The sequence below is a fragment of the Hyla sarda genome, chromosome 8 (genome assembly GCF_029499605.1).
Source record: "Hyla sarda isolate aHylSar1 chromosome 8, aHylSar1.hap1, whole genome shotgun sequence".
Taxonomy (NCBI): Eukaryota; Metazoa; Chordata; class Amphibia; order Anura; family Hylidae; genus Hyla; species Hyla sarda.
The window spans coordinates 231,088,727-231,102,617 of NC_079196.1; the positions used below are offsets into that span (position 1 = coordinate 231,088,727).

The window sequence follows — 13,891 nt, forward strand, 5'->3', positions numbered from 1 at the left end:
ACTGTAGAAGATTGCAGAAAAGAAGCCATACTTACTGATACAAGGGTAGGTTAGGCACTCATTCCCACCATGAAGTAGACCAGCCACAATGCTTTATGGGGAGGTCAAAATACTGATGAACAACCACTCACACGCCTTCTATTCATTGGGGGGGGTGCCCCTACTATTCGATCAGGCGGGTTGCCCAGCATTTTTTATGTGCACCCCACAATTCACTGACACCCCGGGCTCCCCCCAGCATCACAAGGCCAAACCACATCATAAAAAATATTTATACTCCATATGATAAATATGAGGTATCAGTTGATATTTTGGCCAAAATACACAAGCTTGTAATGGCAAGGGTCCTCAGTCTCTTTTTCGAGCCCATTTTCTGTATTTTTTTTTTCTTAACTGTAGAAGATATTTCTCTGTATCCTATAGTGAGGGTCCTAGGACTTTTTTTGTTACATTGGAATCTTTTCTTTGTCTTCCCACCTCACAGCGTTCCTTGCTATGTGAAGGATTCATTATAAAACCATCTGCACTGAGGTCGGACATTGAGGCTAAGATCATCTCACTCCTGGCTGAATATGGAGACCTCCTTCTGACCGACTCTGAGGAAGAGAAGAGGCGTCTTATGGATGATCTACAATCTGAACTAAAAGAGAAACAAGAAAAAATTTGCCTCAAATACTCTATAAAGTTTAAGGTAATGTTGGGCTTATCAGTGAGTTAGAAGACTATGGACAGCTTTACCAATAATAAAAAAATAAAATAAATAAATTAAATTAAATGAATAAATAAATAATATATGCTTTAAATAAACCATTGGTGTACATAGTTTTAATATGACATTTTCTAGAGTTTCTCTTCTGGAGATGGTCATATTATAATACACTGTAAATCTGTCATATTGCTCTGTCTAGGCTCAGTCTGCAGCCCTTTCCTCTCCTCTCCTGAACATTGACACAGTAAGGTCAAGTTTATTTATTTTATTTGAGCTGAGATGAACGTTCAGGAGAAGATGGAGACGGGCTACGTAGTGAGCCATCAAGGGGCTTGGATGAAGGAAGAGGCGTCCAGCAGCATACAGTGCACTGGAATACATAGAATATGCAAAAGACAAACATATTTAATTAAAACCAAAGGCAAATATGCTTTGCTTCATAAAGTGCATTTAATTCAGCTGTGACATCACATTATACTCAAAGCTCCTGTCCCTACTCCCCCCCCACCCTTCTGTCCGCTCAGGGAGAGACCAGTAATGTAAAGGGAAAGCTCATATTACTGCTCATTAGATTTTAAGACAGCAGGAAGCCTTTCTCACTCACATAAGTTTCAATCAGAACAGGCTCACTGCTGTCTTATCTCAGAAAGGCTTCCTGCTGCCTTAACATTTTATAAGCAATATACAAACTCCTTGGCAAACAGGAGGAGAGGGGGAGAAAGCTGTACTTTCAGAGAGTGTGATGGGAAATCACCGCTACAAGAAAGAACAGAGCTGTTAAAGTTTTTAACATTTTAAATGTACTAAAACCAAAGCATAGATTAAGTAAATCAGGTATGATTTTAAACAAAATCACCCACAGAATAAAGTTATCATGGTCATTTTACTGCAGAAGTGTATTGGAGCTTGTTTTTTGCAGGGCGCCTTGTACTTTTTAATGTACATGACCTGCAAAACACAAACCGTTATATAAATTAGGTCTGTCTACAGAAAACCTAAAAACGTAAAATGTTATGGCACTCAAAAAGCGAGGAGGAAGAAAAATATATATATAAAAAAAAAAAATTGGCTGCATCCTTAGTAGAGCTTGTCAATGTGAAAATGTAGTCACATCTGCACTCACAGTGTTTTAGAACAATATATGTATGTGTGTATATATATATATATATATATATATATATATATATAAAACAGCACTGGGAAAAAAATAGAAAAAATTAAGAGACCACTGCAAAATCTTTAGTTTCTCTAATTTTATTATATATGGGCTTTATCTGTTTGAGTAAAATGAAGAGTTTTGTTTTCCTCTATAAATTACTGATAATATCTCCCCAAATTTCAAATACAAATTTTGTCATTCAAAGAATTTATTTGCAGAAAATAACAGCTGGTCAAAATAACAAAAAAAAAAATTAAAAAAAAAATTAAAAATTTTAAAAAATCTGCCTAATGTTCAGACGCAAAAAATGCAAAGAGAACACATTAATATTTATTTTTAAACATTTTAATATATTAAAAACTTATAACTTTGGAAGAGTTCAGAAATCAATATTTGGTGAAAAAAACATGATTATTTATTGCATGCACCTTGCTGTCCGCTCCACCAGCCTGGCACATTGACTGTAAGCTGCTACTGGCACAAAAATTCAAGTAACTTTGTTTGGAGGCTTGTGACCATCCATCATTCTCTTCATCAAATTTTAGAGCTTTTTAATGGGGTTTAGGTGTTCAGATTGGGCTGGCCATGACAGGGTCTTGACCTGGTGGTCCTCCATCCACACCTTTATTGACCTGGAGCATTGTTTTGCTAGAAAGAAGAAGAAGACTGAATTACTTAGGATGAGGAAAACAAGAAAAAAGATGTATATGAGTTTGTTTTTTCATAAAGAACTTTATAAAATCGAGTGCGTTTTTTTTTTTTTTTTAAATCATTTTTGGTTTAGTAACGAAATCCATTTTATATGATATTATTGGGTGGGCAATGGTCTAAATAAACAGTCTTTGCAACTCTGGAAATATCAGGATGCTACTGCTTAGTTTAATACCTGGCTGGTTATAGAAAATAGGGAAAAAAATCATTAGATCCTCCCCTATTCTTCACAACCAACCAGATACAGACTAAGCAGGGTGGCAAGAACCAATTATTATCTACTATCAGCCTGCTAGCACCCCATGCTTAGAGGATCATTACTGGGCTAACTCTAATCTGGCTTAGTAACAAATGCTGTCTATAGGAAATCCCCCTCTCAGCCAAAGTATAAAAATACCCATATACACGCACGGTTAAAAAAAAAAAAAAAAAAAAAAATAATATATATATATATATATATATATATATATATATATATATATAAACTTTATTAACATAAAAAGTCCCCAAGTCCACCTATAAACCGTTTAAGAAAAAAATTAAATAAATAAAAATGTTCAATCTTATTCTGAAGTAGTCCTGGTATTCTTCTTGTCGGGGGGGAATAAATAAATAAATAAATAAAAAAAACAAACCAACTTACCTTTCCAATGTCCTCTTTCATGATAAGCTGAAAAGTTTCTTCTTCTAAAACGGGAACGCTGTAGATGTTGGCAGCAAACCAAGAGAGTGAATAGCAGTGGTTGGCTAGCTGTGTAGGATTGGAAAATCTAAAAAAAAAAAAAAATTAAGTAAAAGTAACATCAGATTCTGACAGGTTCTGTCAGAAATTAGTCCTAATTAAATTTTATAAAAGTTTGATAGTCTGTGCATCGGTCTAGGAACCTAATGTGCTGTCCAGTGATCTCCTGCTTATAGGAATCTAATGTGCTGTCCAGTGATCTCCTGCTTATAGGAATCTAATGTGCTGTCCAGTGATCTCCTGCTTATAGGAATCTAATGTGCTGCCCAGTGATCTCCTGTCTGTAGGAATCTAATGTGCTGTCCAGTGATCTCCTGTCTGTAGGAATCTAATGTTACCCCAGTGATCTCCTGTCTATAGGAATCTAATAAGCCCCTCAGTGATCTCCTGTCTATAGGAATCTAATGTGCTGCTCAGTGATCTCCTGTCTATAGGAATCTAATGTGCTGCCCAGTGATCTCCTGTCTGTAGGAATCTAATGTTACCCCAGTGATCTCCTGTCTATAGGAATCTAATGTGCTGCTCAGTGATCTCCTGTCTATAGTAATCTAATGTGCTGCTCAGTGATCTCCTGTCTATAGGAATCTAATGTGCTGCCCAGTGATCTCCTGTCTATAGGAATCTAATGTGCTGCCCAGTGATCTCATGTCTGTAGGAATCTAATGTGCTGCCTAATAATCTCCTGTTTATAAGAATCTAAAGTGCACTCAGTGATCTCCTGTCTATAGGAATCCAATGTTCCCCCCGTGATCTCCTGTCTATAGGAATCCAATGTTCCCCCCAGTGATCTCCTATCTATAGGAATCTAATGTGCTCCCAGTGATCTCCTGTCTATAGGAATCGAATGTGCCGCTCAGTGATCGCCTGTTTATAGGAATCTAATGTTACCCCAGTGATCTCCTGTCTATAGTAATCTAATGTGCTGCTCAGTGATCTCCTGTGTATAGGAATCTATTGTGCTGCCCAGTGATCTCCTGTCTATAGGAATCTAATGTGCTGCCCAGTGATATCCTGTCTATTGGAATCTAATGTGTTCCCACTGATCTCCTGTCTATAGGAATCTATTGTGCTGCCCAGTGATCTCCTGTCTATAGGAATCTAATGTGCTGATCAGTGATCTTCTGTCTCTAGGAATATAATGTGCTACCATGTGATCTCCTGTAAACAGGAATCTAATTTGCTGCCGTGTGATCTCATGTCTATAGGGATCTAAAATACTGCCCAGTGATCTCCTGTCTATATGAATCTAATGTGCTGCCCAGTGATCTCCTGTCTATTGGAATCTAATGTGCTGCCCAGTGATTTGCTGTCTATTGGAATCTAATGTGCTGCCCAGTGATCTCCTGTCTATAGAAATCTAATGTGCCCCCAGTGATCTCCTGTCTATATTAATCTAATGTGCTGCCTCATGATCTCCTGTTTATAAGAATCTAAAGTGCACTCAGTGATCTCCTGTCTATAGGAATCCAATGTTCCCCCCAGTGATCTCCTGTCTATAGGAATCTAATGTGCTGTTCAGTGATCTCCTTTCTATAGGAATCGAATGTACCGCTCAGTGATCTCCTGTCTATAGGAATCTAATGTTACCCCAGTGATCTCCTCTCTATAGGAATCTAATGTGCCCCTCAATGATCTCCTGTATATAGGAATCTAATGTTACCCCAGTGATCTCCAGTCTATAGTAATCTAATGTGCTGCTCAGTTATCTCCTGCCTATAGGAATCTAATGTGCCCTCAGTGATCTCCTGTCTATAGTAATCTAATGTGCTACCCAGTGATTTCCTGTCTATAGGAATCTAATGTGCCCACAGTGATCTCCCGTCTATAGGAATATAATGTGATGATCAGTGATCCCCTGACTATATGAATCTAATGTGCTGCCCAGTGATCTCCTGTCTATTGGAATCTAATTTGCCCTCCAGTGATCTCATGTCTATAGGAATCTAATTTGCCCTCCAGTGATCTCATGTCTATAGGAATCCAATGAGCTGACAGTGATTTCCTGTCTATAGGGAATATAATTTGCTGTCCAGTGATCTCCTGTCTATAGGAACCTAATGTGCTGCCCAGTGATCTCCTGTCTATAGGAACCTAATGTGCCCTCCAGTCATCTCCTGTCTATATGAATCTAATGTTACCCCAGTGATCTCCTGTCTATATGAATCTAATGTGCTGTCCAGTAATCTCCTGTCTATAGGAATCTAATGTTACCCCAGTGATCTCCTGTCTATAGGAATCTAATGTTACCCCAGTGATCTCCTGTCTATATGAACCTAATGTGCTGCCCAGTGATCTCCTGTCTATAGGAATCTAATGTTACCCCAGTGATCTCCTGTCTATAGTAATCTAATGTGCTGCTCAGTGATCTCCTGCCTATAGGAATCTATTGTGCTGCCCAGTGATCTCCTGTCTATATGAATCTAATGTGCTGCCCAGTGATCTCCTGTCTATATGAATCTAATGTGCTACCCAGTGATCTCCTGTCTATAGGATTCTAATGTGCCCACAGTGATCTCCTGTCTATAGGAATATATTGTGATGATTAGTGTTGCTCGCGAATATTCGCAATTCGAATTTCGCGAATATAGCGCTATATATTCGTAATTACGAATATTCGTTTTTTTTTTTTTTTTCTTTTTTTTTTCTTTTTTTTTTTCACAGTACACATCACAGTGATCATCCCTCTCTGCTTCCAGCTTGTGTGGTGTAAAGAAGGCTGTAATACTACTGTGTGAGACTGGCGTGCGAAAATTCGCATATGCGAAAATTAGCATATGCTAATGTTCGCATATGCGAATTTATGCATGTGCTGATTTTGTATATGTCAATATTAACATATGTTAATTTTCGCATACGCGAATATTCGCATATGCGAAAATAAAACGAGACTATAACGAATATGCGAATATTCGCGAATATATGACGAATATTCGTCCATATATTCGCGAATATTCGCGAATTCGAATATGGCCTATGCCGCTCAACACTAGTGATGATCAGTGATCCCCTGACTATAGTAATCTAATGTGCTGCCCAGTGATCTCCTGTCTATAGGAATCTAATGTGCTGCCCAGTGATCTCCTGTCTATAGGAATTTAATGTGCCATCCAGTGATCCCCTGTCTATAGGAATCTAATGTGCTGCCCAGTGATCTCCTGTCTATAGGAATTTAATGTGCCATCCAGTGATCTCCTGTCTATAGGAATCTAATGTGCTGCCCAGTGATCTCATGTCTATAGGAATCCAATGTGCTGCCAGTGATTTCCTGTCTATATGAATCTAATTTGCCCTCCAGTGATCTCCTGTCTATAGGAATCTAATGTGCCCCCAGTGATCTCGTGTCTATAGGAATCTAATTTGCTGTCCAGTGATTTCCTGTCTATAGGAACCTAATGTGCCTGAAGTGATCTCCTGTCTATATGAATCTAATATTACCCCAGTGATCTCCTGTCTATATGAATCTAATGTGCTGTCCAGTAATATCCTGTCTATAGGAATCTAATGTTACCCCAGTGATCTCCTGTCTATAGGAATCTAATGTTCCCCCAGTGATCTCCTGTCTATAGTAATCTAATGTGCTACCCAGTGATTTCCTGTCTATAGGAATCTAATGTGCCCACAGTGATCTCCCGTCTATAGGAATATAATGTGATGATCAGTGATCCCCTGACTATATGAATCTAATGTGCTGCCCAGTGATCTCCTGTCTATTGGAATCTAATTTGCCCTCCAGTGATCTCATGTCTATAGGAATCTAATTTGCCCTCCAGTGATCTCATGTCTATAGGAATCCAATGAGCTGACAGTGATTTCCTGTCTATAGGGAATATAATTTGCTGTCCAGTGATCTCCTGTCTATAGGAACCTAATGTGCTGCCCAGTGATCTCCTGTCTATAGGAACCTAATGTGCCCTCCAGTCATCTCCTGTCTATATGAATCTAATGTTACCCCAGTGATCTCCTGTCTATATGAATCTAATGTGCTGTCCAGTAATCTCCTGTCTATAGGAATCTAATGTTACCCCAGTGATCTCCTGTCTATAGGAATCTAATGTTACCCCAGTGATCTCCTGTCTATATGAACCTAATGTGCTGCCCAGTGATCTCCTGTCTATAGGAATCTAATGTTACCCCAGTGATCTCCTGTCTATAGTAATCTAATGTGCTGCTCAGTGATCTCCTGCCTATAGGAATCTATTGTGCTGCCCAGTGATCTCCTGTCTATATGAATCTAATGTGCTGCCCAGTGATCTCCTGTCTATATGAATCTAATGTGCTACCCAGTGATCTCCTGTCTATAGGATTCTAATGTGCCCACAGTGATCTCCTGTCTATAGGAATATATTGTGATGATTAGTGTTGCTCGCGAATATTCGCAATTCGAATTTCGCGAATATAGCGCTATATATTCGTAATTACGAATATTCGTTTTTTTTTTTTTTTTCTTTTTTTTTTCTTTTTTTTTTTCACAGTACACATCACAGTGATCATCCCTCTCTGCTTCCAGCTTGTGTGGTGTAAAGAAGGCTGTAATACTACTGTGTGAGACTGGCGTGCGAAAATTCGCATATGCGAAAATTAGCATATGCTAATGTTCGCATATGCGAATTTATGCATGTGCTGATTTTGTATATGTCAATATTAACATATGTTAATTTTCGCATACGCGAATATTCGCATATGCGAAAATAAAACGAGACTATAACGAATATGCGAATATTCGCGAATATATGACGAATATTCGTCCATATATTCGCGAATATTCGCGAATTCGAATATGGCCTATGCCGCTCAACACTAGTGATGATCAGTGATCCCCTGACTATAGTAATCTAATGTGCTGCCCAGTGATCTCCTGTCTATAGGAATCTAATGTGCTGCCCAGTGATCTCCTGTCTATAGGAATTTAATGTGCCATCCAGTGATCCCCTGTCTATAGGAATCTAATGTGCTGCCCAGTGATCTCCTGTCTATAGGAATTTAATGTGCCATCCAGTGATCTCCTGTCTATAGGAATCTAATGTGCTGCCCAGTGATCTCATGTCTATAGGAATCCAATGTGCTGCCAGTGATTTCCTGTCTATATGAATCTAATTTGCCCTCCAGTGATCTCCTGTCTATAGGAATCTAATGTGCCCCCAGTGATCTCGTGTCTATAGGAATCTAATTTGCTGTCCAGTGATTTCCTGTCTATAGGAACCTAATGTGCCTGAAGTGATCTCCTGTCTATATGAATCTAATATTACCCCAGTGATCTCCTGTCTATATGAATCTAATGTGCTGTCCAGTAATATCCTGTCTATAGGAATCTAATGTTACCCCAGTGATCTCCTGTCTATAGGAATCTAATGTTACCCCAGTGATCTCCTGTCTATAGGAATCTAATGTTACCCCAGTGATCTCCTGTCTATATGAATCTAATGTGCTGTCCAGTAATCTCCTGTCTATAGGAATCTAATGTCCTGCCCAGTGATCTCCTGTCTATAGGATTCTAATGTGTTCGCAGTGATCTCCTGTCTATAGGAATCAATTGTCCTGCCCAGTGATCTCCTGTCTATTGGAATCTAATTTTTGACCCAATGATTTCCTGTCTATAGGAATCTAAATTGCTGCCCAGTGATCTCCTCTCTATAGGAATCTAATGTTTGACCCAATGATCTCTTGTCTATAGGAATCTAAATTTCTGCCCAGTGATCTCCTGTCTATAGGATTACTTTGCACCTGACATTTTATTGTCCTTGTCTTCCTACAGGAACAATGTGATGAGAAAAACCTGAGAAACAGGAAAATGGTGATGGAGAAGCTGGAAGACTTCCTGAAAGAAAAGGTTGATAGATAGTGTCATGAAAGGGGGCACGGAGCAGGGAGTTAGTGAGCCCTAACTGTCCCTACAACCGCTGTCCCTTCCTATTGCCCATCCGCCCTAAATGATGGATCGACAACCACGAGGACGGATCCTATACTGCGCTAAAGTGCATGAGCGTGAAACAAAACAAAACAAACTGTTCATGTCAGGAAACATAACAGGAATACTATAAAGCTATAGATATACCAGGCAGGATGAAGCATACAAACAAACAGTTTAAGAACCAGGATCAAGATTAACGGCAGATATGATAATATGAACAAGCTAGATATGAGGATCAGTATACAGCAGACAAAACCAGGAGATGCAGGGGATGAACAGGTTAACTGAATGTTAGAACACTAAACAGGTCGGAAATCAAGGGCACTGTTCACACTAGACTCAGAACAAGGAACATACTAGACACCCCACTCCAATCATGGAGGGATATCAATACTAAAGCCAAATGGGCTCCTAGTTAGAGGGCACACACCACAGTGTGAACTGGATACTAGCCTAAGAGGAAACAAAAATTGAAGATACACAAATAAAGACACAAGACTAACTCACTCCCAGATAGACAGATTAGCATAAGGCTCAGAACAAGATTCTATCCAAGGATATCCAGGATCAAACAAGGTAAAAACAGGGCTGACAAATGCACAGTGTGAATACAGACAAAGGAAACACAAAGCAAATACAAAATGAACAATGCAAAAATACTAATACCCAACAAAGTACGCAAACAAAGCGTGGTAAACCATGGTTAAAACTCGGGATACATGTGTTTAGACAGACATAGACTAAGGTGAATGAAGCAAACATGATGAGAGTAACAGGTGAAATTACCAGCTCAGAGCAGCAACTGAGGAGACCTCATATATCCTCCCATTGCTGAAGGGCTGGAAGGTTAACTCTTCCCAAACCAGGGAGAATAAGCACAGAAACTGTTCAGATATAAACTTAATGTCTGAACAGGACCCAAATCAGAAACATGCAAAATACAGATAAACAGACATTATAGATAGATAGTTAGATAGAAAAATACATAGATAGATAGATATGAGAAAGATAAATAGATAGATAGATAAATAGATAGATAGATATGAGATAGATAAATAGATAGATAGATAGACAGACAGACAGAAAGATAAATAGATAGATAGATAGATATGAGATAGATAGACAGACAGACAGACAGACAGACAGACAGATAGATAGATAGATGATATGGGATAGATGGACAGATAGATAGATAGATAGATAGATAGATAGATCTATAGAAGAACCAAAACTAGGTGCATCACCTAAAACATTCCCTCAGGGAACTGGTAGCAGCCATCTCTGCTTCCTCTCACAGTGTGTTGCAGGAGACTACACAGGAACAGGAGGAGCTGTCACAACTGCTGATGTCTCCTTGTTCGCTGTATGAGGAGCGATGAAGGGAAAATGTGTGAGCAGAGCAGCTCCGGATCCCCTCGGTTAACACATTCTTTTCCCTGCGGACACCAATGGGTATATCTACAGTAGTGGTCACCAGTACATGTTAGAAGTCACGAAGGTATTCAGACATAATAGGGCATCCCCATAGACCTCCACACACAAAATGTAGCGTTAATGCATCTGCGAAACAGCAGACATGGTCCCAAGTATATATAGAAACATAGAAGGTTGTCAGCAAAAGAAGCCCATCAGTGCATCTAATCCGACCCTATATTACTTCCTTTATATTCTTATCTTTAGATAGATAAATGTTTATCCCAGGTTTCTTCTTATGGATTTACCAACCACATCTGTTGGAAGTTTCCTCCAAGAATATATTATCCTTAACCCCTTAACCCCTTAAGGACCGGAGGTTTTTCCGTTTTTGCATTTTTGTTTTTTGCTCCTTGCCTTTAAAAAATCATAACTCTTTCAAATTTACACCTAAAAATCCATATGATGGCTTATTGTTTGCGCCACCAATTCTACTTTGTAATGACGTCATTCATTTTGCCCAAAAATCTATGGTGAAGCGGGAAAAAAAATCATTGTGCGACAAAATTGAAAAAAAAACGCTGTTTTGTAACTTTTGGGGGCTTCCGTTTCTACGTAGTACATTTTTCGGTAAAAATGACACCTGATATGTATTCTGTAGGTCCATACAATTAAAATGATACCCTACTTATATAAGTTTGATTTTGTCGTACTTCTGGAAAAAATCATAACTACATGCAGGAAAATTAATACGTTTAAAATTGTCATCTTCTGACCCCTATAACTTTTTTATTTTTCCGTGTATGGGGCGGTATGAGGGCTCATTTTTTGCGCCGTGATCTGAAGTTTTTAACGGTACCATTTTTGCATTGATAAGACTTATTGATCACTTTTTATTCATTTTTAAATGATAAAAAAAGTGACCAAAAATGCACTATTTTGTACTTTGGAATTTTTTTGCGCGCACGCCATTGACCGAGCGGTTTAATTAATGATATATTTTTATAATTCGGACATTTCCGCACGCGGTGATACCACATATGTTTATTTTAATTTTTATTTACACTGTGTTTTTTTTTTTTATTGGAAAAGGGGGGTGATTCAAACTTTTAATAGGGGAGGAGTTAAATGATCTTTATTCACTTTTTTTTTTCACTTTTTTTGTGCAGTGTTATAGGTCCCATAGGGACCTATAACACTGCACACACTGATCTTCTATGTTGATCACTGGTTTCTCATAAGAAACCAGTGATCAACGATTCTGCCGGATGACTGCTCATGCCTGGATCTCAGGCACTGAGCAGTCATTCGGCGATCGGACAGCGAGGAGGCAGGTAGGGGCCCTCCCGCTGTCCTGTCAGCTGTTCGGGATGCCGCGATTAGCCGCGGCTATCCCGAACAGCCCGACTGAGCCAGCCGGGAACTTTCACTTTTAGCCGCGCGGCTCAGCTTTGAGCGCGCGGCTAAAGGGTTAATAGCGCACGGCGCCGCGATCGGCGCTGCGCGCTATTAGAGGCGGGTCCCGGCTTCACTATGACGCCGGGCCCGCCATGATATGACGCGGGGTTACTGTGTAACCCCGCGTTATATCAGAAGAGCAGGACCAAGGACGTACCGGTACGTCCTTGGTCCTTAAGGGGTTAATGACCACGGGCATATATTTACGTCGATGGCCGGCTCCCGCGATATAACAAGGGGTCACACGGTTACCCCGTGTCATATCGGGTCGGTCCAAGCATGTAACTGAAGTTGGGACCCGGGGCTAATAGCGCGTTACTAACCCTTTAAAATTTGAACACTGCGTCAAAAAGGAAATCAAAGCTTCCCGGCTGCTCAGTGGGGCTGATCGGGACCACTGCAGTGAAAATTCGGTGTCCCGATCAGCTAGGATTTGAGCGGAGGGTCACTCACCTTCCTCCGGCGCCTCCGATCGGCGATTGATTGCTCCAAGCCTGAGATTCAAAGCTATGGCTTGCAGTGAACAGTGCTGGCAATCAGTGTATACAATGTTATAGCCCCCTATGGGCAATAACATTGCTTACACTGTAGTATTGAATTATACGGGGTAAAATAGGACTATAAATTAAATTGTAGAATAGTTTTATAGGTTTTAATAGTTGTGGCCAAACTTGCCAAAATAGTTGTGGCCAAACATTCGATAGAATTCAGATGTTTAAGAGCTGCAAGACATGCGCATACATAAAAAATAATAATTACATGTAGCAGCTTCCCTGTAGGCAGTATCAGCCCCCTGTTTGTAGTAGCAGCCCCCTGTAGTAGTAACCCACCTGTAGTAGTATCAGCCCCCCCTTTATGTAGTAGCCCCTGTAGATAGTAGTAACAGCCACCTGTGGTATGCAACATGCCCCCAGCATTAGTAGCAGCAGCCCTCCTGTAGTAGCAGCATCCCCCCTTTAGTAGTAGCAGCCACCTGTAGTATGTAAAAGGCCCCCAATATTAGTAGCAGCAGCCCTCCTGTAGTAGCAGCATCCCCCCTTTAGTAGTAGCAGCCACCTGTAGTATGTAAAAGGCCCCCAATATTAGTAGCAGCAGCCCTCCTGTAGTAGCAGCATCCCCCTTTAGTAGTAGCAGCCACCTGTAGTATGTAAGAGGCCCCCAATATTAGTAGCATCAGCCTTCCTGTAGTAGCACCAGCCTCCTTTTTATAGTAACAGCTGCCAGTATTAGTATCAGCCCCTCTGTAGTAGGAGTAGATCCCTTGTAGAAGTAGTAGCTGCCCCTCGTAGCAGCAACCCCCTGTAGTAGCAGCCCCCATCAAAGTTATCTACCTAGGATGGGCAGGGAGAGGGACATTGCCATTGGCTGACGTCAGTGGCCTTTCTCTTCAAGCAGACGTGCCTGTGCGCAATACACCTGCTTCCAGCAGCACCTGCTCTGTCAAAGTGGCAGACCAGAGGGCTACTAAATTCAAATAGTGGTAGCCCGATTGATTGGGGGGCTGGAGGAGAGCCACGTCACCTAGAAAATGGCCCCATGCAGCTTGTAAGCCGTAGTTTGGCCAACCCTGTAATATAGGATTCTAGATTGTAGTATAGGCTGATAGAATATAGTATAGAATTATAAATTGTGGCATAGAATTATACTGAGTGTGAACATGTCCTTAGATACATATGCAGCTGACAATTATTTTTATGGCTCTATAATAGATAAGATGAGCTGACAGACAAGTGTTTCATCTTTTGTTGACCGATCACAAAGCAGTAATTGGAGATAAATATTTTTACATAT

At 40.2% G+C, this 13,891-nt stretch overlaps 1 protein-coding gene across 1 annotated transcript in view; it reads left to right on the forward strand.

The window, feature by feature from the left end:
* The window catches only part of LOC130284954 (uncharacterized), a 66,000-nt gene that overhangs the window by 38,748 nt on the left and 13,361 nt on the right, over window positions 1–13,891 (forward strand). Inside the window, exons 3-4 of the mRNA XM_056535937.1 lie at window positions 485–691; window positions 9,074–9,148. Coding sequence (XP_056391912.1) covers window positions 485–691; window positions 9,074–9,148 — 282 coding nt within the window. The remainder of the gene's footprint in view (window positions 1–484; window positions 692–9,073; window positions 9,149–13,891) is intronic.